Here is a 25,116-nt window from a genome sequence, read left to right as displayed (position 1 = left end):
CCCAACTGAAGCTAGAGGTCTAGAGAATAGCAAAGAGAGATAAGAAGGCCTTTTTAATTGAACAATGCAAAAAAAAAAACAGGAAAACAAAAAAATTGTTAAGACTAGAGATTTTTTCAAGAAAACTGAAGCTATCAAGGAAACGTTTCATGCAGGATGGGCATGAAAAAGGACAGAAATGGTAACGACCTAACAGAAGCAGAAGAGATTAAGAAGAGGAAGCAAGAATTCACAGAAGAACTATACAAAAAAAGGTCTTAATGAGCTGGATAACCACAATGGTGTGGTCACTCATCTAGAGTCAGACATCTTGGAGTATAAATTCAAGAGGTCTTAGGAAGCATTATTAAAAACAAAGCTAATGGAGGTGATAGAATTTCAGTTGAGCTATTTCAAATCCTAAAAGATGATGCTCTTAAAGGGCTGCACTCAACAGGCCAACAAATTTGGGAAAACTCAGCAATGGCCACAGGACTGAAAAAGGTCAATTTTCATTCCAATCCCAAAGAAGGGCAATGCCAAAGAATGTTCAAACTACTGAAAAACTGTGCTCATTTCACATGCTAGCAAGGTTATGCTCAAAATCCTTTAAGCTAGACTTCAACAGTATGTGACAGGAGAACTTCCAGATGTACAAGCTGGGTTTCAAAGAAGCAGAGGAACCAGAGATGAAATTGGCAACATTAGCTGGATGATGGAGAATGCAAGGGAGTTCCAGAAAAACATCTACTTCTGCTTCATTGAGTAAACTAAAATCTTTCACTGTATGCATCACAACAAACTGGAAAATTCTTAAAGAGACAGAAGTACCAGACCACCTGACCTGTCTCCCGAGAAACCTGGATGAAGATCAAGAAGTAACAGAACCAGACATGGAACAAGAGACTGGTCTGAAATTGGAAAAGGAGTATGACAAGGCTGTATAGTCACCCTGCTTATTTAAGTTTTATGCAGAGCGCATCATGTGCAATGCACTGGATTTCACTGGATTTGGCTGGATGAAATATGAGCTAGAATCAAGATTGCTGGGAGAAATATCAACAGCCTCAGGTATATAGATGATACCACTCTAATAGGAGAAAGTGAAGAGGAACTCAAGAGCCTCTTGATGAAGGTGAAAAAGGAGAGTGAAAATGCTGGCTTGAAATCAACATTAAAAAAATTTCACATCATGGCATCCAGTACCATCACTTCGTGACAAATAGAAAGAGAAAAAAGTGTAAGCAGTGGCAGATTTTCTTTTCTTGGGCTCCAAAACCACAGAGGACATTGACTGCAAGCTAGAAATTAAGTCACTTGCTCCTTGGAAGGCAAGTTATGACAAACCTAGACAGGTATTAAAAAGCAGATAAATCACTTTACCAAGAAAAGTCCAGGTAGTCATAGCTATGGTTTTTCCAGTAGTCCTACATGGATGTGTGAGTTGGACCATAAAGAAGGCTGAGTGCTGAAGAATTGATGCTTTCAGACTGTGGTGCTGGAGAAGATTCTTGAGAGTCCCTTGGACTGCAAGGAGACCAAACCAGTCAATCCAAAAGGAAATCAGTCCTGAATATTCACTGGAAGGACTAATGCTGAAGCTGAAGCTCCAATACTTTGGCCACCTGATGCAAAAGTCAATTGATTAGAAAAGACCCAGATACTGGGAAAGATTGAAGGCAGGAGGAGAAGGGGATGACAGAGTATGAGATGATTGGATGGCATCACCAATTCTATGGACATAAGTTTGAGCAAGCTCCGGGAATTGGTGAAGGACAGGGAAGCCTGGAATGCTGTAGTTCATGGGGTCGCAAAGAGTTGGACATGACTGAGCAACTGAAATGAATTGAACTGATGCTGGTAACAACTTATCATCTCCCTCTTTCTGTTCTTCTACAGGGAAGAAAAGAAAGAGGAATTTCTTGCTTCTTCAATTTTCAGTAATCTTTCACTTTGTCAGAGATTCATTCCTTCAGAGGTAGAAAGTGGTTTCTCAGCATTGGCAGACAGAGTTAATGCTTTAAAGAAATGTGTCCTCTCTTTAATTGTTTCTGACAAGCATAGGCCCTTACTGACTTCTGTGAGTTTCTTCACATAACTTTTAATAAAACTTTATCAGTCTAAGTCTTTAACGACTCCAATTTATTGTACCACTTATATACGTGTTTAATTCCCTATATCCACATAGCAGTAAACTCTTTTTCTTCAGCTGTTAAGAATTAATTTCAATACTTTAAGCATGATGAAAATATGTACCAGATTCTGTTTTGTGGAATATTTTATCTCCAGCACCTATACAGAGTATAGGGAAATTTTATTAAAAATTAAACCCCTGGAAGAGTTACATGAATCTGTTTTTTTGAATACCATGAAGTATATCAAAATCTCAAGCCCATAATATCTTAAGTTTTAACATGAGATTGTTTGTTTTACAAAAAAAGACTGAATTCTCTTTCAGATCAGAATGTAGCTTACTAAATCCAAAAAGGACATTAGTTATATCTGCAGTTCATAAATAGCTTGTCAATCACTGATAAAATTCAAAAACTCCATGCATATTTATTGTTACATTCATTTTAAACAAATATTGCAAAATACCATACACAGTGTGAGAAATGTCACCTAAATGCTAAAAAATCCTGTAAATATCAATTCTTAATGATAGGTTCCTTGTCTATTATTAAAATAAATATCAGCTTCTGGTCCACTTAATTTTGCTGAATATCATCATGTACGAATTAGCTGTAATGATTCAAAATACCTAGTTATATTTTTTCTTTTCCATCATTTCTCAATTTTTCTTCTATCCCCTAAAGTCATAATTTATTTGAAAATTAAATGTAAGAACAATTACAGACCTCCATCCATCTTTCTGAAGATAACTGAAGGCTCCATCAACAACACTTGCAAAGAACTGCCCTCCTGTGATGAAAAGGGTATTAATGGTGACTAATCGACCTCTTAAATTGGGGGGTGAGACCTCAGCAATGTACACTGGCACCGTCATAGAAGCAATGCCTGTAAAGAAAGAATGAAAAGTAAACATCAGACATCATTCAAGAATGAAAAGTAAACATCAGACATCATTCAAGATTTCTGCTGTCGTAGATGTTAAGATAGACTAAGACATACACACACACATGTATGGGGGCTTAGTTTTCTATTTTAAACAAAGGTTTACCACATATTTAAAGATTTTGTTTATAACTAGTAACTACTGAATATAAGTAAAGACATGTTAAATACCAATCTATAAAAATCATTTTCATATTATCACTTGAAAGTCCACAAATGAAAGTAATCCTAGAGATCTCAGATAACTTTAGAAAGCATGTTTAAGTATCCTTTAAAACTTTATGAAGACTAAAAATAGGAAAATGCTCTCTAGGTAGAATATAATCATTGAAATATTGTTAGTCCATATGGAAATGTAATCAGGCAATGGCGAGAATAAAAAATTATCCCCAAGATTTTATATTAAGAAATAATTTGGGATTGGTTTAAAGTTGTATGCCATAGAACTTTAGTTTTTAAAAAACATGGCCCTGCTGGCCATATCTAGTTTGCTTCCCAGGGGCACTTCCAATTTCCAGATATGCCTGGTTATTTAACCAAAATCTAACATCTAATCAATACTCACCAAAAGCATAGTGAAAACAATTAAGCAGGATTATCGAACATAATTTAATCTCTTTATACTGTAGACAATATAAATCAATAACCAGATGACACCATAATATCAATGGGTTGCATAATAGATCCATGTAGAATTGTTTTTAATGAATTGATCTTTGTAATGCCAAAAACTAGCCTGCTGCAATTGAAAGTAGCAGCACTAAGAAGCCTGTTGCTCTGCTTTTTGGGGACAAAGAAGACTATCGGGCTACAGTCCATGGAGTGGTAAAGAGCTGGACATGACTAAGTGACCAAGCACACACGCACATGCTTGCTGTACCAGGGCTGAAAAGCTGCTGTTTACCACATTCTGACAACAGGAGAAATTTCTCTCTAGTTTCAGTAGTTGCAACAGTCATGCTTCTCAATAAGTGATTTATGTTTCCTTATGGGCATTACAAATCACATAGCCATCTTTTATCTCCCCTATCATGTAGGAAGTCAGTGAGGCTCACTTCACCAAGTGTTTTGGACTTCATGGTTATTTATTTTGTGAGTTAAATCCCTTCCCAACACCACAATCATCTCCAATCTTATCCATTTTAAATATTTTTTGCTATATATTTATTTGCTTTGTTCAAAGGTAGAATAAATAAACATATTAACAAGACTTAAATAGTACATATATCTACTTCTGGAATATATTCACTGTATTGTTGAAAACTACTGGTAAATATTTATTGAATTTGCACACAAGTCAGAACATTAAGTCTCAGAACTATATACTCTGTAGTTTTAACCAATGTTATTTGCTTCTGGAGTATTTGTTAATATATAGCTACAGTAAAAAAAAAAAAAAATCATACGATTTTATGAGTTCCACAAAATAATAAGTATATATTAGCAGACAAAGTAAGAATAGCTATTATAATTAAATCATCACCTAAACTGCTGAAAGTTTCCATCTGACTGCTAATCAATTTAATCACACAGACTACTCTAAATTGGCTTTCATCTGACTTAGAGGAAACATTCGAGAGAGAAGAGCATAAGCCTAAAAAATGTGAAACCACATGAGGTTTTCTCAGGGATAAACAGAGTGTGAAACACAATATGTACAGAGATGAGAGGCAGACAAAGCCCAAATCATGGAAGAAGTATCCTTTAATCAACAAGTGTACAATGAATGCTCGATCTGAGCTGCGTACTGTGGTAAGCACAGTGGAAGAAGTGCTACAGGAGAGAGACATGCCTTCTGACTTCATGCTAAGGCTTACTGGGCAAATGTGTTAGAACAAGTAAATAGATTTCAAGTGCAATGGGTCTCATCACAGGAAAAATATGGGGAACAAGTGTGTGTATGTGTGCTCAGTCATGTCCAAACCTTTGCAACCATGGACTATAGCAAGCTGGGCTCCTCTGTCCATGGAATTTTCCAGGCAAGAATACTGGAATAGGTTGCCATTTTCTATTCCAGAAGCTCTTCCAGATCCAGAGATCAAACCTGAGTGGAACGAGAATCTATAGCAAAGGGATTGGGCCCTGCCTGAGGAGTCAGAGAAATCTTGGATGAGGAGGTTGGTGGGTGGGGTAGAGGGTGAGGAGGGTAAAAGATACTTTAGACATCAAGACCCAGCTTAGACAAAGGCCTTGAGGCAGAGATGCATCCTGTTAAGAAGCGGACTACTTTTAGAGACATAAGCAGAAACCAGCCAGAGTACACAGGATCTTAGAGGCCATATGGTTGTTTAGTCGTGAAGTCTTTCGCAACCCCATGGACTGTAGTCCACCAGGCTCCTCTGTCAATGGGAGTTCCCAGGCAAGAATACTGGAGAGGTCTGCCATCTCTTCCTCCAGGGGATCTTCCCAACCCAGAAATCAAACCGGAGTCTCCTGCATTACAGGTGGCTTCTTTACCACTGAGCCATCTAGGAAGCAGAGACCATATTAAAGGCTTGGTACTCAAAAGCCTTTGAACAGTGTAAAGGAGGAAAAGGCATAACTAGATGCATGTTTTAAAATGATCTTTCTGGTTGGAAAGACGGATGGAAGACGGATTCCAGGGAAACAAGGAGTTCAGTGGCAGAAGTAGAGACTGGGTAAAATGGAGAGATTCTAGAAGGATATATTCAGTATCTAGGATGAAGGGAATGTGAATGGAACTGTGAAAGATGAGGAGAGGAAGAATTTGAGAATGATGTTCAGATGTTCAAAATAAGCAACTAAGAGCATGATGGACACTTAATATGAAGATAAGGGTATTAGAGGAGAAGCAAATTTGTATGGATGATAAGGTCAAGTTTTAGACAGGATGAATCAGAGGTGTTCTGTGAAATAAACAAGTAAAGAACAAGTAAAACATTCTATAAGTGTGCTGGAAATACAGGTTATTTACATGTAAATGTTCCCAGCCTCATCTTTTTGCCTACTCCTTTCCTTCCTCTCTCATCTTCAAGGGAGAATTTGGTCTTTGCCAGCCTAGTTCTTGGGCTGTTATCATGGCAGGCAAAAAGGGATAGAGAAGAAAACATGGGCCAAACATGGTTTCTGAGAGGATCAAATGAGAAAAAGTCTGCAGGGAGCTGTGAGTCTCAGGGTCAGTTTGGAAAACTGGGAGCACATAACACGGGGACTAATTGAGGTTTGACTGGGGATGGGGTGGCGGTGGATAAAAGATTTTTTGAAATATTGTTGAATTATACCCTCCAAGCTATTATGTTCTTGGAGACTTGAGTAAAAAATAGTATTACTATTTAATTACTTTTAGTTGCTGGACAGTATTTCTTTAAATGCAATGTCAAACTGAGACTGGGCCCAGTAGAGTTTGGGAGCTATACAAATACTTGGAACTCAAAAGATGGTTCTGTGTGAAAGGTACATATAACTGAAACCATGGGAATGTATGAGATTTCCTAAAAGTGGAACACGAGAAGAATGCCTAGAACTGAGTCCTGAAAAATTCCAATATTTAAGAAAGAAGAAATAAAGAAAGTGATCAGCAAGCAATTACCTTACCCTTGAATACTATGTGCTTTTGAACTGTGGTGTTGGAGAAGACTCTTGAGAGTCCCTTGGACTGCAAGGAGATCCAACCAGTCCATTCTGAAGGAGATCAGCCCTGGGACTGCTTTGAAAGGAATGATGCTAAAGCTGAAACTCCAGTACTTTGGCCACCTCATGCAAAGAGTTGACTCATTGGAAAAGACTCTGATGCTGGGAGGGATTGGGGGCAGGAGGAGAAGGGGATGACAGAGGATGAGATGGCTGGATGGCATCACTGACTCGATGGACGTGAGTCTGAGTGAACTCTGGGAGTTGGTGATGGACAGAGAGGCCTGGCATGCTGTGATTCATGGGGTCGCAGAGTCAGACAGGACTGAGCAACTGAACTGAACTGAACTGAATACTATGTTACTTTCTACAATCTTTTTATGTTATCATTTTGCATTCCATGTAAGGTCATCCTTTAAAAAGTAGGTGGGACAGGTATCATTCACTACTCCCTCAGGAAAGATAAAGAACCCCAGCCTCAGAGATAATAAGAGGTTTTCAGAAAGTTGCATAGCCAAGTTAATGCTAAAGTGGATCCAACAGATTCAGGTCCCCTAGTCTTTATAATGTGTCACTGGAAGACTGACTGCTGTGTCTCTGTTTCAAATACGGCCCTTTGGAAATTTGTCAGGAACATTTTATTTTTGGCCCTACTACTTTAGCATTACTTTGCCAACAAAGGTCCGTCTCGTCAAGGCAATGGTTTTTCCAGTGGTCATGTTATGGATGTGAGAGTTGGACTATAAAGAAAGCTGAGTGCCAAAGAATTGATGCTTTTGAACTGTGGTGTTGGACAAAACTCTTGAGAGTCCCTTCAACTGCAAGGAGATCCAACCTGTCCATCCTAAAAGAAATCAGTCCTGAATATTCATTGGAAGGACTGATGTTGAAGCTGAAACTCCAATACTTTGGCCACCTGATGCGAAGAGCTAACTCATTTGAAAAGCCCCTGATGCTGGCAAAGATTGAAGGCAGGAGGAGAAGGGGACAACACAGGATGAGATGGTTGGATGGCATCACCAACTCAATGGACGTGACTTTGGGTAAACCCTGGGAGTTGGTGATGGACAGGGAGGCCTGGCGTGCTGAGGTCCATGGAGTCACAAAGAGTCGGACGCGAATCAGCGACTGAACTGAACTGAACTGACCTTAGCAGGCACACATGAACTTCAAGGGACAGGAGGGCCTGATCTCTTCTCTGCTCCTATTACCTGCTATGTGACCTACTGCCAGCAGGTGTCGTGTTAAGTAACAAAAATAAGAACTGAATGTGATTAACTATATAATTTCAAGCTAGACAAGTTTAAAGTCTCCTTTTATAAAATGCTTTATGAAAATGGAGAACTATAAAACAACGCCAATGATCAGGAAGAGTAGTAGACTTCAGGTTCACTATACTCACAACTCTCCAATATGCGTATGTTAAGCATGGGCCCTGTTAATTCACTTTGCTGTTAATAACACAATACACATGGAGGCATGCTCAGTCATGTCCAACTCTGTGATCCCAAGAACTGTAGCCCATTAGGTTCCTCTGTCCACAGAATTTCCCAGGCAAGAATACCGGAGTGGGTTGCCATTTTCTTCTCCAGGGGATCTTCCCGACTGAGGGAGCAAACCCACGTCTCTTGTGTCTCCTGCATTGGCAGGCAGATTCTTTACCACTGTGCCACACCCAGGGAGAAGGCAATGGCACCCCACTCCAGTACTTTTGCCTGGAAAATCCCATGGACGGAGGAGCCTGGTGGGCTGCAGTCCATGGGGTCACTAAGAGTCGGACACGACTGAGTGACTTCACTTTCACTTTTCACTTTCATGCATTGGAGAAGGAAATGGCAACCCACTCCAGTGTTCTTGCCTGGAGAATCCCAGGGACGGGGGAGCCTGATGGGCTGCCGTCTATGGGGTCGCACAGAGTTGGACATGACTGAAGCGACTTAGCAGCAGCAGCAGCACACCCAGGGAAGCCATATTTGTGGATTTTTAAACATTACGCCTACTCTGGAAAAACCTCTAACATTAAGGCTATGTCACCTCAAAATCTCCTTTCCACTTTGAGGAAACAATAAAGTTCACTATTCTTATGAAGGACAGTCTAAGTGCTTCATGCGTGCGTTAGTCACTGAGTTGTGTCCAACTCTTTGCGACCCCATAGACTGTAGCCCGCCAGGCTTCTCTGTCCATGGGATTCTCCAGGCAAGAATACTGGAGTGGACTGCCGTTCCCTTCTCCAAAGTGCTTCATAAACGGATGTAATTAATGATATTTAAAGTTTAGGAGTATTCTAGAAAGAGCTTTTGATTTCTTTCCTATTTCAAAATAAATATCTCATAAAGAAAAAACTATTTATTATACACGTTAAACAGACTTCCCAGGTGCTGCTAGTGGTAAAGAACCAGCCTGCCAATGCAGAAGACATAATAAACCCTGGTTTGATCCCTGGGTCAGGAGGATCCCCTGGAGGAGGAAATGGCAACCCACTCCAGTATTTTTGCCTGGAGAATCTCATGGACAGAGGAGCCTGGTGGGTTATGGTCCTTAGATTTGCAAAGAGTCAGAGACAACTGAAGTGACTGAGCACAGAAACTCATGAATTAAAATTAACATATAGAGTATAGTAGTACAAAGTGTTATTAATAGCTTACCAGAGTAAATACAACCACAAAAACCTGTGTTGGTATTATCTTCGAATATTTTTTCAAAGTTTTATCCCTTACAAAATAAAAAGGTCTACATCAAAGAAAACTCATTATCATGTTTAGCTTGAGGAGTCTCACCAGAAAACTGCACCTCAGCCACTGCAATACAACCCAATTCACACATTCTAATACTGCCAAGCTGATTCACCATAAATGGCACAAAATGCTCTTGAGCTCAAAAGTTGGCTTTCAAACACTGCTGGAAGTCCTTTTAAAGCCTTGAGTCAGAAGTATAAATAATTTCATAACCAAATAGCATCAGAAAATCCTGTTGTGATGGGTAAATACCCATGAATCACAACAGCCTCTCAGCACAATAAGCCAAGCAGCAACTAATTAGCTTCTTAGAAGCACATGAAGCTAGCTTTTAATAATAATGCTTCTTGAACAAGAATGATTATGACATCCTAATTTCATTTTGTAAATTATTGCTCTATGATCTCTAAAGAAATTTTAATAGCAAGAATTTGTCCAAACAAACGGTATCTCTCATTGTAACTGTCTCAGTTTTGCTGTCCTGCCCAGAACTGGTATGTCTGTATTCTTCTAAATATCAAGTATCTACATGTACCAGGTTATTAACACCTTAGAATTTAGTTTTTGTTTCTTTCCTGAATAATAAGACATGTGATACCTTGATTTTGGACTTCTGACCTCCAGAGCAGTGAGATAATAAATTCCTATTAAGTAAAAAAAAAAAAAAAAACCTGCTGAGCAGCTTCAAAAAGCAATAAGCCCCAAAGTGATGAAAATACATACAACACATTGTGCTTAAAATGGAAGAGTCAGGTAATGAGAAAGATTCTATCTATAAGGATAACTAGCAGAGTTTACGTTCTACAGCATTAAAAAGCTCCTAAGAAAGCATTACAAACATATCACCATTATTTCAACTCAGTTAAGTCTCTCACAGCCTAAATGGCCTCTTCCTTAACACTACTTGAGAATATTCTATTGATCTGCTCATGTCCTTTTAAACTGGTAACAGTTCAGTAGAGCCTGTATCACATTTTTACTTCTCAAAGCAGGACTACAAGCCCTTTAATGAAATGTTCATATCTCATGTTGTCATTGTCCATGTGTTAAGCACAGACCTGGGCTTATGGTCGTTCCTTAGTACTATGGGATGAATACACAAAACCATATCCTTTTAACCTTGTGTTAATAGATGCTATTCATTAGGGAAATTTTGAAAACTACATATAAGAAGTAAGGTAATTAAAAATCCTCTCTAATCATACCACCCATAGATAACCACTATTAAAATTTGGCTATAACTTGCAGTATTTTTTCCATAAGTCTTTAAAAGCAGCTTTAACTCATTATATTGCAAATATTATTATTGTTCATGAAGGGGTCTCACACTTCTTACATAAGTTAGGCAGGTACCATAAATATAGAAGCTGACTGAGCATAAGACATAATGTATAAAGCTGCTTACTCAACTAAGGTACAAAAAATTCTTTACATCAAAGAAAACAGTCAAACAAAATACACTGCTATGTAGCCATAGACAATAATCTTGATACTAGTTTAGCACCCTTATAGCAAAAAATCATTTTAAGTAACAGTATAACATTTCAGCATTCAGATATGGAGAAAACAGAAGTGTTGCTGGAACACACAGATATAGCAAGGTAGGAAAAGAACAGAGAATGAAAAAAATTCTTTATGTGGAGAGACAGCAAATATAGAAATTATTAGATGTGTAAGATATTTTTGGAGTATTTTGGATAATTGGAGAAAGAAATGCCAACCCACTCCAGTATTCTTGCCTGGAGAATCCCAGGGATGGGGTAGCCCGGTGGGCTACCGTCTATGGGGTCGCACAGAGTCGGACACGACTGAAGCGACTTAGCAGTAGCAGCAGCCCAATACTTTTACAATAGAGTTTCAAGTTTATAAGAGAAAGACAGCTGTGTCAAATGCTACAAAAGCAGAAGCAGTATGCTTTTACATCTGACAAATGGAATGCACAAAGGTTAATAAGAAATCAATACATTTTCCTCAAGGCAGTGAATTTAGCAGACAGAAGCAAAAGTAGTGCTTTGCCTTAGCTCTATGTGACATCTAGAGGTAAATGTTTTAAGGACAACAATATGGACCTAAATATGAGCTAAAAGTCTGTGAATCACCTGAATATAGATTTTAATTTAACAGGTATAGATAAAATACTTAATACATACATACAGAAAAAGATAAGCTCAGGGGTAGAAGTTGCTATAGAAATAGTCATGCAATCAATAAAAAGGTTTGAAGAATAAAATAGAAAGAACTATTAAAGAAAATATTAAAATAGCATAATAACAAATGAACAGCCTCCAAAAACTGTTTAGGTTGTTCATCAATATACGGTTGGACCTTACCTAAAAATCAGGAACAGAAAGCCAAGAGGAGGGAATTGGTTTAAATTAAAATACAATAGAACAGAATTAAACAGGGAAATGGGTAGGGTACAGAAGGATCACAAGAATACCAAAAATTTAACAGCAAGATATGTAAGTAATTACAGAAGCAAATACCATATTGGAGACAGTATATAACAAAGATGAATGTGTATGAAATTTTTAATAGTGTGAAACATCAATTTGAGATGATCTACAAGAATGAAAAGTTCAGTTCAAGATGGTGACCTAAGAAGATTCTGAACTCACTTTTTCCCAAAGACACACCAAATCTACAGCTATATATGGAATAATTTCCTCTGGAAAAAGACTAAAAACTGAGAGAGCAACCCCTTCATATCAGGCAAATGAGAGGCAAACAACATCAGGCACCTCAACATTTAAGAAGGGTACCTGAGAGATGAGCCCCCAAAACATCTAGCTTTGAAGACCTATAGGACTCATATCCATGTAGACCAATGGGGCTGGAATGAACTGAGGAATGGCTCTTAAAGGGCCAGTGCACAGACTCATCTGCCCCAGGGCCCAGTGGAGAAACAGCACTTTGAAAAGTGACCAGACTTTATATGAAACAGACTCGCTTTCTACTTTTATGTAAAATATTGGTCTGAGGGGCAGGAGCCTTCTGGGATATTCTGTGGGTAGGCAGGCTGGTGAGTGCCATTGTCCTGCTCTCTCTCTGCCTTGCTAAACCTGCACCATCTCCCAACCACAACTCTTTTATTTTCCCTTTCCCACTAGTGTCATCTTTATGCTCCAACTAATGGGTGCCATTTTGCACACTCTCATCTGCCTTGCAAAAGCCAGTGGGTACCATCTCTTTTTCTTCACCTATTTTTCTTTTTTTTGTTAGTTGTTTTTATTTTCTTTTTACCCTTTCTCAGCATCTTTGTACTCCCCCTCTGCCATGCTTCAGAGCTCCAATATCTTCCAGAGATACTTCTACACATACCTTCTAGGTATCTTCTACACATACCCGGAGTCTGGCTTTTACCCATGATTTGATTTTTGCAGCTACCACCCAAGGGATGCATTTGATTTCCTGAAGTCCCTGACTCTGGAGGCCAGTAGGCTTGGTCCTTGAGTGCCCTTGTTACGAGAACAATTGGAAAGACAGCTCTTGGCAGACTACCACTTCCAGATCCCTGCAGAGAAAGCAGGCTAAAATAAATCCTAGTCTTTCTTAGAAATTAGCCTATCTGCCTGTCCAGGAGCTTTGGCCTGAGGGGCTGGATTCTGGTTTGGTGCACTTGGAAGGCCTATAGAGGGGCTATCAGTGAATAAAGGCAGGTGGATGCAATCTTTTCAATCTCCCTCTCTCTCACTCTAGCTAACTGGTACCTTACAGAAAGGAGCTCATGCCCTTGCCCAATACCTTGATATTTGTGGCTTCAGCCATGGAACAAACACATTTATTGACACCTGGCTCTGATGGCCAGTGTGGTTTTGATCACAGGTCCCATAGGACTGTGATCAGCAGAGAAAGAATCCTTAGACAGCTACCACCCCCAGGGCACAGAAGAGCAATAGACTCAGGAGTTCAATCTGTCTGTGAAAAAGGCCTATTACTGTGCCATCATAGCAGCAACATGAGAGGCAGGATAATAAAAACACACATCAAAGGTCTGATGATAAACCTATCCTGAGACCTTGAAGGAAGGTTATTAACTTCACATTCTCCCTCTACAGCACTCTAGAGCACCAGAATCTGCCCTGTTTTTATGACTGGTGCCCTAGTTTCTATGACTGTTGCCTGAGATATCCCTTGATCACCTGGCTCTAGTGGCCAGGAAGCTTATATTCCTAGGTCCAACAGGACTGAAACAGTCAAAAAAGACAGTGCTTCGCATGTTACCACTTCCAGAGCACAACAGAGATAGCAGATTGAAATACACTCCAAGTCTTTCTGTGAAAGAAGACTCCTTCCTAGTTCTGGAGGTTCAGCCATAGGGGCAGGCTTCAGCCTTGGCACACAACTAGAGGCTATGGAGGTGTGCTCAGGATTACTAGAATGGGGAACAAAAGTTTTGCATCCCATCTCTGTCTCACTAAGCTCATCAGTATCTCCCAGAAAGGAGCTAGTACACTTGTCGGAAGCCCTGATTTTTGTGACTGCTACCTGGGTGACACTGTCAGACTCCTATCTCAGAGAGTCCTCAGGGCTTAAACCGGCAGACCCATGTGACTATATATTTGCATTCTTTAAAATCCATTGCCTGAGCATTTGCCTCCCAACCAACCTGAATCCAGATGCTGATTAATATCTTCCCCTTTGGGCAAGAACTGGTCTTCACATCCCTCAATTACCAGGCACTACTTAAAATAAAACATGCTGCCTGGACAATCACAATGGTTTGAAAACCAATCAAGAGCTAGGGCAGAGTTGATTAGTAAGGTTCATCTCCTACACAAGGACAGTGTGCAAGACTGAGAGACGTGGTTGTTTCACTTAATATACAGAAAACAACAGTGATTGAATCAAAAAAAAGAAAAGAAACCCTCTTGCCCTGTTGGTGGGAAGGTAAAGTGATATAGCCACTAAGGAGAACAATATGGAGACTCCTTAAAAAACCATATGCCCCAACAATAAAACAACCATATGCCCCAACAATCCCACTACTGGGCATGCACCCTGAGGAAATCATAATTGAAAAAGACACATGTACCCCAATATTCACTGCAGCACTATTTACAATAGCTACTATATGGAAGCAACCTAGATGTCCTTCAACAGATAAATAAAGAAGTTGTGGTACATATATACAATGGAATATTACTCAGCAATAAAAAGGAATGCATTTGAGTCAGTTCTAATGAGGTGAATGAACTCAGAACCTGTTACACAGAGTGAGTATTTCCCAGGTGGTGCTATTGGTAAAAAACCTGCCTGCCAATGCAAAAGACATAAGAAATGCCACTTTGATCCCTGGTTCAGGAAGATACCCTGGAGGAGGGCATGGCAACCCACAGAAGTATTCTTGCCTGGAGAATCTCATGGACAGAGGAGCCTGGTGGGCTATGGTTCATGGGGTTGCAAAGAGTCAGACATGACTGAAGTGACTTAGTATGCATGCATATACAGAGTGAAGTCAGAAAGAGAAAAATAAATGTCATATATTAACGCATATATATGGAATCTAGAAACATGATACTGGTAACACATAGAGAACAGGCGGTGCGGGGGTGGTAGGAGAAGGTGGGATGAATTGAGGAAATAGCATGAAAACATACATTACCATATGAAGAATAGAGAGCCAGTGGGAATTTGCTGTATGATACAGGGGGCTCAAACCAGGTGCTTTGTGACAACCTAGAGGGATGGGTGGCATGGGAAGTGGAAGGGAGGTTCAAGAGGGAAGGAACAAACATATGGTGCATTTATGTTGATGAATGGCAGGAACCAACAGCTTCAGCATCAGTCCTTCCAATGAGTATTCAGAGTTGATTTCCCTAAAGATTGACTGGTTTGATCTCTGTCCTGTTCAAGGGACTCTCAGGAGTCTTCTCCAGCACCACAGTTCAAAGGCATCAATTCTTAGGTGCTCTTTATGGTTCAGTTCTCACAACCACATGTGACCACTGGGAACACCACAGCCTTGACTACACTGACCTTTGTCGGGAGAGTAATGTCTCTGCTTTTCAACACACTGTCTAGGTTTGTCATAGCTTTCCTGCGAAGGAGCAAACATCTTCTGATTTCATGGCTGTAGTCACCATCTGCAGTGATTTTAGAGCCCAAGAAGGAAATCTGTCACTACTTCTACTTTTCCCCTCTCTGTTTTCCATGAAGTAATGGGGCCAGATGCCATGATCTTCATTTTTTTTAATGTTTAGTTTTAAGCCAGCTCTTTCACTCTCCTCATTCACACTCTTCCAGAGACTCTTTAGTTCCTCTTTGCTTTCTCCCATGAGAGTGGTATCACCCACATATCTGAGGTTGTTGATGCTTCTCCCACCTATCTTGATTCCACTTTGTAATTCATCCAACCCAGCATTTCTCATGATGCATGCAGCACATAGATTAAATGAACAGGGTGACAACAGACAGCCCTGTCATATTCCTTTCTCAATCTTGAGCCAATCAGTGGTTCCGAACAGGGCTCTAAATATTGCTTCCTGACCTGCATACAGGTTTCTCAGGAGACAGGTAAGGCAGTCTGGTATTCCCACCTCTTTAAGAGCTTTCCACAGTTTATTATGATCTGCAAAGTCAAAGGCTTTTAGTCAATGGTGTAGTCAATGAAACAGAGGTATATTTTTTTCTGAAATTCCCTAGCTTTCTCTATGATCCAGCAAATGTTGGTAATTTGATCTCTAGTTCCTCTTCCTTTTCTAAACCCATCTTGGACATCTGCAAGTTCTTCGTTCGCATAATGCTGAAGCCTAGTATGCAAGATTTTAAGCATAACCTTACGTGCAATTGTCCGATGGTTAGCATATTCTTTAGTACTACCCTTTCTGGGAACTGGGATGAGGACTGACCTTTTCTAGACCTATGGCCACTGCTGGGTCTTCCAGATTTGCTGACATATTGAATGCAACATATTGATTACATCATCCTTTAGGGTTTTGAATAGTTCTTCTGGAATTCCATCACGTCCACTAGCTTTATTAGTATCAGTGTTTCCTAAGGCCCACTTAACTTCGCTCTCCAGAAAGTCTGGCTCTGGGTGGTTGACCACACTATCAGAGTAATCTGGTTCATCTGGATCTTTTCTGTACAGTTCTTCCATGTATTCTTTCCATCTCTTTTTGATCTCCTCAGTGTCTAAATACATCTCTACTGTTTGTCCTTTATTGTGCCCATCTTTGGGCAAAATGTTCCCTTGGTATCTCCAATTTTCCTGAAGATATCTCTTAGTCTTTCCCCTTCTGTTGTTTTCTTCTAGTATTATACACTGTTCATTGAGGAAGGCCTTCTTGTCTCTCTGTGATGTTCTTTAGAAATCTGTGTTTAGTTGGATATGCCTTTCCCTTTCTCCCTTGCTTTCTGTTTCTCTTCTTTCTTTACTATTTGTAAGGCCTCCTCAGATAACCACTTAATGAAATAGAGAAAAGTAACTGACCTGATAAATAGTTAAAAACTCTGGGAGATAGTGAAGGGAAGCCTTGTGCACTGCAGTCCATGAGGTCACAAAGAGTTGGACAGGACTGAGTGACTGAACAACAGCAACAAAATAATTTAAAACGCAATAATCACAAAATTGCTCACCTAACTTGGGAGAACAATGGATAAGCACAGTGAGAACTTCAACAAAGATAGAGAACATAAAAAAGTAACAAACATAAGAGCGGTTCAACAGCACAGGTTAAAAGAATGGATCAGTGAGTCAGAAAATAAAGCAATGGGACTCACCCAGACAGAGCAAGAAATGAGAAGAAAATTTTAAATGAAATTGAAGGACGTAAAAGACAACATCAAGTGAACTAACATTCACATTATAGAAGTCCCAAACAGAGAAAAAGAAGCAGAAAACTTATTTGAGCAAATAATGCTTGAAAACTTTCTTAACTTCAGTGGGGGGGGAAAAAAAAAAGCCAGATTCAGAAAGCTCAGGGACTACCAAATAAGATAAATCCAAACAAGCACAAAACAGTGCATATTACTAATATAACTTAAATGTTGAAAGTTAAAGACAGAGAAAATCTTAGAAGCAGCAAGAGAAAGACAACTTGTTGAATGTAAAGGAATCTAAGATCACAAATAACACAAGCATGATTCCTCTCTCCAATTTCATTCAAAATATTATTGGGATTTCTAGTCACAGCAATTAGGCAGGCATAATAAATAAATAAACAATAAAAACAGAAAGCATTTAAATTGCAAACAGACAAGGAAAACAGGCACTATTTGTAAATGACAGTGCTACACGTAGAAAATCCTTAAAATCTCCAAAAAGAAAAACTGTGAACTAATAAATGAATTCAATAAAACTAGAGGATACAAAATCAATATGTAGAAAACTGCTGCATTTCTACACATAGTAATCAACTATTAGAGAATTTAGAAAACAATCTCATTTAAAATTGCATCAAAAAGAATATCTAAGAATAATTCTACACATAGTAATAAACTATTACAAAGAGAATTCAGAAAACAATCTCATTTAAAATTAAATCAAAAAGAACATTTAAGAATAAGGGAGATGAAAAGCTCTACAGTGACAAAAATAAAATACTGATGAAATAAAATGAAGACATAAACAGAAAGATATTCTATGCTCATGAATACCTTTTTAGTGAAGAATGAATATGTTTTTAGTGAAGCATAGTTGATTTATAATATGTGTAAGTTTCAGGTGTACAACAGAGTGATTCAGATATATATGTATTTTTTCAGATTACTTGCTGCTGCTACTGCTAAGTCGCTTCAGTCGTGTCCGACTCTGTGCGACCCCATAGACGGGAGCCCACCAGGCTCTCCCATCCCTGGGATTCTCCAGGCAAGAACACTGAAGTGGGTTGCCATTTCCTTCTCCAATGCATGAAAGTGAAAATTTAAAGTTAAGTTGCTCAGTCGTGTCCGACTCTTAGCGACCCCATTTACTGCAGCCTACCAGACTCCTCCATCCATGGGATTTTCTAGGCAAGAGTACTGGAGTGGGGTGCCATTGCCTTCTCCGTCAGATTACTTACAATTATACATTATTACAAAAAACAGAACATAGTTCCCTATGCTATGCACTAAATACGTGCTGCTCATCGATTTTACATAAATTAGTTTATATCTGATAATCCCGTGCTGTTAATTTGTCTGCCTACCTCCCTTTGTTCTTGTGTAACCATAAATTTAAACATTACTAGGAAAAAAGCTAGTGGAGGTGACACAATTCCAGCTGAGCTATTTAAAATCCTAAAAGATGATGCTGTTAAAGTGATGCACTCAATAGGCCAGCAAATTAGGAAACCTCAGCAGCAGTGGCCACAGGACTGGAAAAGGTTAGTTTTTACTTCAATCCCAAAGAAGGGCAATGTCAAAGAATGCTCAAACTACCACACAATTGCGCTTATTTCACATGCTAGCAAGGCAATGCTCAAAATCCTTCAATCTAGACTTCAACAGCACATGAACCAAGAACTTCCAGATGTACATGGTGGATTTAGAAAAGTCAGAGGAAGCAGATATCAAATTGCCAATATCCCTTGAATCACAGAAAAAGCAAGGGTATTCCAGAAAAACATCTATTTTTGCTTCATTTTGTGCACAAAAGCCTTTGACTGTGTGTATCACAACATCACAAGAAAACTGAGGAAAATTCTTAGAGACAGGAATACAAAACCACCATACTTGCCCCCTTAGAAACCTCTACACAGGGCAAGAAGCAACAGTTAGAAATAGATATGGAACAAGGGACCGTTTTAAAACTGGGAAAAGAGTATGTCAAGGCAATAAATTGTCACCCTGCTTATTTAACATAGGCGCAGGGTACATCATACTGTACTCTGGATGAAGTACCAGCTGGATCTAAGATTCAGTTCAACTCAGTTCAGTACCTCAGTCAACTATTAGAGTTGGGGTCCCAACTCTTTGAGACCCCATGGATGGCAGCACACCAGGCTTCCCTGTCCATCAACCACTGCCAGAGCTTGTTCAAACTCATGTCGATCAAGTCCGTGATGCCATCCAACCATCTCATCCTCAGTCGTCCCCTTCTCCTCCTGCCATCAGTCTTTCCCAGCATCAGGGTCTTTTCTAATGACTCAGGTCTTTGCATCAGCTGGCCAAAGTATTGGAGCTTCAGCTTCAGCATCAGTCTTTCCAATGAATATTCAGGACTGATTTCCTTTAGGATTGACTGGTTTGATCTCCTTGCAGTCCAAGGGACTCTCAAGAGTCTTATCCAACACCACAGTTCAAAAGCATCAATTCTTCAGCACTCAGCCTTCTTTATGGTCTAACTCTCACATCCATACATGACTACTGGAAAAACCATAGTTTTGACCGGACGGACCTTTGTTGGCAAAGTAATGTCTCTGGTTTTTAATATGTTGTCTAGGTTGGTCATAGTTTTTCTTCCAAGGAGCAAGTGTCTTTTAATTTCATGACTAGAGTCATCATCTGCCATGAATTTGAAGCCCAAGAAAATAAAGTCTGTCACTGTTTCCATTGTTTCTCCATCTATTTGCCATGAAATGATGGGACCAGTTGCCATGATCTTAGGTTTCTGAATGTTGAGCTTTAAGCCAGCCTTTTCACTCTCATTTTTCACTTTCATCAAGAGACTCTTTAGTTCTTCTTCACTTTCTGCCATAAGGATGGTGTCATCTTCATATCTGAGGCTATTGATATTAATATTAATTAATATTAATAAATTTTAGGATTTGAAATAGCTCGCTGGAATTCCATCACCTCCACTAGCCTTGTTTGTAGTGGTGCTTCCTAAGGCCCATTTGACTGTGCACTCCAGGATGTCTGGCTCTAGGTGAGTGATCACACCACTGTGGTTTTCTGGGTCATTAAGATCTTTTTTGTATAGTTCTCTGTGTTCTTGCAACCTCTTTTTAATATCTTCTGCTTCTGTTAGTTCCATACCATTTCTGTCTTTAACTGTGCCCATCTTTGCATGAAATGTTCCCTTGGTATCTGTAATTTTCTTGAATAGATCTTTAGTCTTTCTCAGTCTATTGTTTTCCTCTATTTCTTTGCACTGATCACCTAGGAAGGCTTTCTTATCTCTCCTTGCTATTCTTTGGAACTCTGCATTCACATGAATATACCTTTCTTTTTCTCTTTTGCCTTTTGCCTCTCTTCTTTTCTCAGCTATTTGTGAGGCTTCCTCAGGCAGTCATGTTGCCTTTTTCTTTTTCTTGAGAATGGTTTTGATCATCGCCTCCTGTACAATGTTACAACCTCCATCCAAAGTTCTTTGGGCAGTCTATCTGATCTAATCTCTTGAAACTATTTGTCACTTCCATTGTATAATCATAAGGGATTTGATTTAGGTCATACCTGAATGGTCTACTAGTTTCCCCTGCTTCTATCTAAGTCTGAATTTTGCAATAAGGAGCTCATGATCTGAGCCACAGTCAGATCCAGGTCTTGTTCTTGCTAACTGTACAGAAATTCTCCAACTTCAGCTGCAAAGAATATAATAAATCTGATTTTGGTATTGACCATCTCATAATGTCTATGTGTAGAGTCGTCTCTTGTGTTGTTGGAAGAGGGTGTTTGCTATGACCAGTGCATTCTCTTGGCAAAACTCTGTTAGCCTTTGCCCTACTTCATTTTGTACTCCAAGCCAAACTTGCCTATTCCTCCAGGTTTCTCTTGACTTCATACATTTGCATTCCAGTCCCTATGATGAAAAGGGCATTTTTGTTGTTGTTGTTGTTCTTAGTTCTAGAAGGTCAAGTAGGTCTTTATAGATCCATTCAACTTCAGCTTCTTTGGCATGGTGGTTGGGGCACAGACTTGGATTGCTGTGATATTGGATGGTTTGCCTTGGAAATGAACAGAGATTATTCTGTCACTTTTGAGACTGCACCCAAGTACTGTATTTCAGACTCTTTTGTTGACTATGAGAGCTACTCCATTTCTTCTAAGGGATTCTTTCCCACAATAGTAGATACAATGGTCATCTGAATTCACCCATTCCAGTCCATTTTAGTTCATTGATTCCTAAGATATCAGTATTCACTCTTGCCATCTCCTGCTTGACCACTTCAAATTTACCTTGAATCATGGACCTAACATTCCAGGTTCCTATGTGATAATGTTCTTTACAGAATTGGACATTACTTCCATCACCAGTCACATCCTCAACTGGGCTTTGTTTTCACTTGGCTCAGCCTCTTCATTCTTTCTAGAGCTATTTCTCCACTGTTCTCCAGTAGCATATTGGGCACCTATCGACATGGAGTCATCTTTCAGTGTCATCTTTTTGCCTTTTCATACTGTTAATGGGGTTCTCAAAGCAAGAAAACTGAAGTGGTTTGCCATTCCCTTATACACTGGACCACATTTTGTCAGAATGCTTCACTATAACCCGTCCACTTTGTCAGAATGCTTCACTATAACCCGTCCATCTTGGGTAACCTATACAGCATGCTTCCTTGAATTAGACAAGACTGTGATCCATGTGATCAGTTTCTTAGTTTTCTGTGATTTTGATTTTCATACTGTCTGCCTGCCGACGAATAAGGATAAGAGTTTTGTGGAAGCTTCCTAATGGGAGGGACTGACTGTGGGGGAATCTGGGTCTTGCTCTGACAGACAGGACCATACTCAGTAAATCTTTAATCCAATTTTCTGTTGATGGGTGGGGTTGTGTTCCCTCCCTGTAGTTTGCCTCAGGCCAAACTATGGTAGGGGTAATGGTGACCTCCTTCAAAAGGACTTATGCCAGCATGTCCAGGCTCCTAGGACTGTTGTATCCAAAGACCCTGACCCCATGGCAGGCCACTGTCAACCCAGGCCTCTGCTGGAGACTCTTGGACACTCACAGGCAAGTCTGGCTCAGTCTCTTGTAGGGTCAATGCTCCGTTCTCCTGGGTCCTGATGTGCACAATGTTTTGTTTGTGTCCTCCAAGAGTTTGTTTCCCCAGTTCTGTGGAAGTTTTGTTTCCCCAGTCCTCTGGAACCAAGACTGCCAGGAGAAATATCAATTACCTCAGATATGCAGATGACACCACCCTAATGGCAGAAAGCAAAGAGGAAATAAAGAGCCCCTTGATGAAGGTGAAAAAGGAGAGTGAAAAAGCTGGTTTAAAACTCAACATTCAGAAAGCTAAGATCATGACATCCAATCCCATCATTTCATGGCAAATAGATGGGAAAAAAAATGGAAACAGTGACAGACTTCATTTTCTTGGTCTCCAAAAGTCACTGTGGACAGTGACTGCAGCCATGAAATTAAAAGAAGCTTGCTCCTTGGAGAAAAGCTGTGACAAATATAGACAGCATATTTAAAAGCAGAAACATCACTTTGCCAACAAAGGTCCATATAATCAAAGCTCGAGTAGTTACGTACAGATGTAAAAGTTGGACCATAAAGAAGGCTGAGCACTGAAAAATTGATGCTTTCAAATTGTGGTGCTGTAGAAGACTCTTGAGTGTCCCTTGGACAGCAAGGAGATCAAACTAGTCAATCCTAAAGGAAATCAGTCCTGAATATTCATTTGAAGGACTGATGCTGAAGCTGAAGCTCCAAAATTTTGGCCACCTTATAAGAAAAGCCGACTCACTGGAAAAGACCCTGATAGTGGGAAAGACTGAGGGCAGGAAGAGAAGGGGGCAACAGAGGATGAGATGGTTGGATGGCATCATCGACTCAATAGACATGAGTTTGAGCAAACTCCAGGAGATGGGGAAGGAAAGGGAAGCCTGGTTGCTGCAGTCCATGTGGTCACAAAGAATCAGACATGACTGAGCAACTGAACTATAACAGTTTTTGCTTTCTATATAAATTCATTTGTATATTTGTTCATATTGTACACATAAGTGATAATCATAATACTGTTTGTTTTCTCTAACTACTTCATTAGTATGAAATTCATTAGGTCCATCCATCTTGCTGCAAATGGCAATATCACACTCTTCATGGCTGAGTAATATTCCATTACATATATGTGTACGTGTGTATGTGCAGGTATATACACAATGACATTTATCACTTCTCCTTAAATCAATCATCTGTTGTCACTTGGGTTGTTTCCTTGTGCCGGCTATTATAAATAATGCTGCTTTGAACACTGGGGTGCATCTATCTTTTTTAATTATAGATTTCTTTAAATATATGCCCTGGAGGGGGATTACAGGATAATATAGTAACTCTATTTTTACTTTTTTAAGGAAACTTCATACTGCTCTCCATAATGGCTATACCAAATTACATTCCAACAACTGTGTAGAAAGGTTCCTTTTTTTTTTTTTTTTTTTTTTCAGCATCATCTCCAGCATTTATTATTTGTAGACATTTTGATGGTAGCCTTTCTGACCAGTGTGAGGTGATATCTCACTGTGGTTTTGATTTTATTTTCTCTAATAATTAGCAATGCTGACAATCTTTTCATGTGCCTGTTGGCCATTTGTACGTCTTCTTTGGAAAAAATTATTGAGATCCTCTGTGCATTTTTTCATTGGATTCTTTTTTGATAGAGTTGTAGAAGCTGTTTATTTTGGATATTAACCACTTGTCAGTCACATCATTTGCAAATATTTTCTCCAATTTCCTTCAATGTGCAAAAAAAAAAAAAAAAAGGTATTTCATTTAATTAGTTGCCATTTATTTTGCTTTTATTTCTCTTGCTTTCAGAGACTGGCCCAAGAAAATACTGTTATGATTTATGTGCCAGAACATTTTGTCTCTGTTTTCTTCTTGGAGTTTTATGGTGCCATCTATGATATTTACAGGCTTCTCTGGTGGTGCTAGTGGCAAAGAACCCACCCGCCAATACAGGAGATGTTAAGAGACACAGTTCAATCCCTGGGTCAGGAAGATCCCCTGGAGGCAGGCATGGCCCACTCTAGTATTCTTGCCAGGGGAATCCCATGGACAGAGGAGCCTGGCAGGCTATAGTCCATGTGGTCACAATGAGCCAGATACAATTGAAAAGATTTAGCATACATGCATGTCTTATACTTAGGTTTTTGAACAATTTTGAGTTTACTTTTGAATATAGTGTGAGTATTCTAATTTCATTAATTCACTCAGCTGTCCAGCTTTCCCAATACCACTTGCTAAAGACACTGTTTCTCTCCATTGTATATTCTTGCCTTCTTTGTTGTAGATTGACCGTATGTGTGTGGGTTTATTTCTGTGATTTGTACTGTTTCATTGATCTATATGTCTGTTTTTGTGCCAATACCATGCTGTTTTGATTACTGTAGCTTTGGTTGTGCCTCCTGCTTTGTGCTTTTCCTGAGGACTGCTTTGGCAATTCTGGATATTTGTGGTTACATGTAAACTTTAGGATTATTTGTTTAGTTCTGAGAAAAATGTTATGTGTATTTTCAGAGGGATCACATTAAAACTGTAGATTGCTTTGGACAGCATGGCCATTTTAAAAATATTAATTCTTCCAATCAAAAATATCTTTTTATTTCTTTGAATCATTTTCAATTTCCCTTAAGAATGTTTTATAATTTTCAGCATATATAGATCTTCAGCTCCTTGGTTAAGCATATTCCTAGATATTTTTTGTTGGGATTTTAAACAGGATTAATTTACTCAGTCATTCTGATATTGTATTGCTAGTATAAAAGAATGCACACAATTCTATATATGAATCGTATCCTGCTACCTTGCTTAATTAATTTGTTACTTCAAACAGTTTTTGAATGGAGTCTTTATGGTTCTCTATATGCAGACCATCATATCATCTGGAAATGGTCAGAGTTTCACCTCTTCCTATCCAAACTGAATATC

At 39.3% G+C, this 25,116-nt stretch overlaps 1 protein-coding gene across 1 annotated transcript in view; it reads right to left on the bottom strand.

The window, feature by feature from the left end:
- Nucleotides 1-25,116, bottom strand: part of SLC2A13 (solute carrier family 2 member 13) — a 526,379-nt gene that overhangs the window by 427,683 nt on the left and 73,580 nt on the right. Inside the window, exon 2 of the mRNA XM_019960789.2 lies at nucleotides 2,838-2,997. Within this exon, the coding sequence (XP_019816348.2) occupies nucleotides 2,838-2,997 (160 nt within the window). The remainder of the gene's footprint in view (nucleotides 1-2,837; nucleotides 2,998-25,116) is intronic.

Source organism: Bos indicus, chromosome 5 (assembly GCF_029378745.1).
Source record: "Bos indicus isolate NIAB-ARS_2022 breed Sahiwal x Tharparkar chromosome 5, NIAB-ARS_B.indTharparkar_mat_pri_1.0, whole genome shotgun sequence".
NCBI lineage: Eukaryota > Metazoa > Chordata > Mammalia > Artiodactyla > Bovidae > Bos > Bos indicus.
This window is presented reverse-complemented; position numbering and strand designations above follow the sequence as displayed.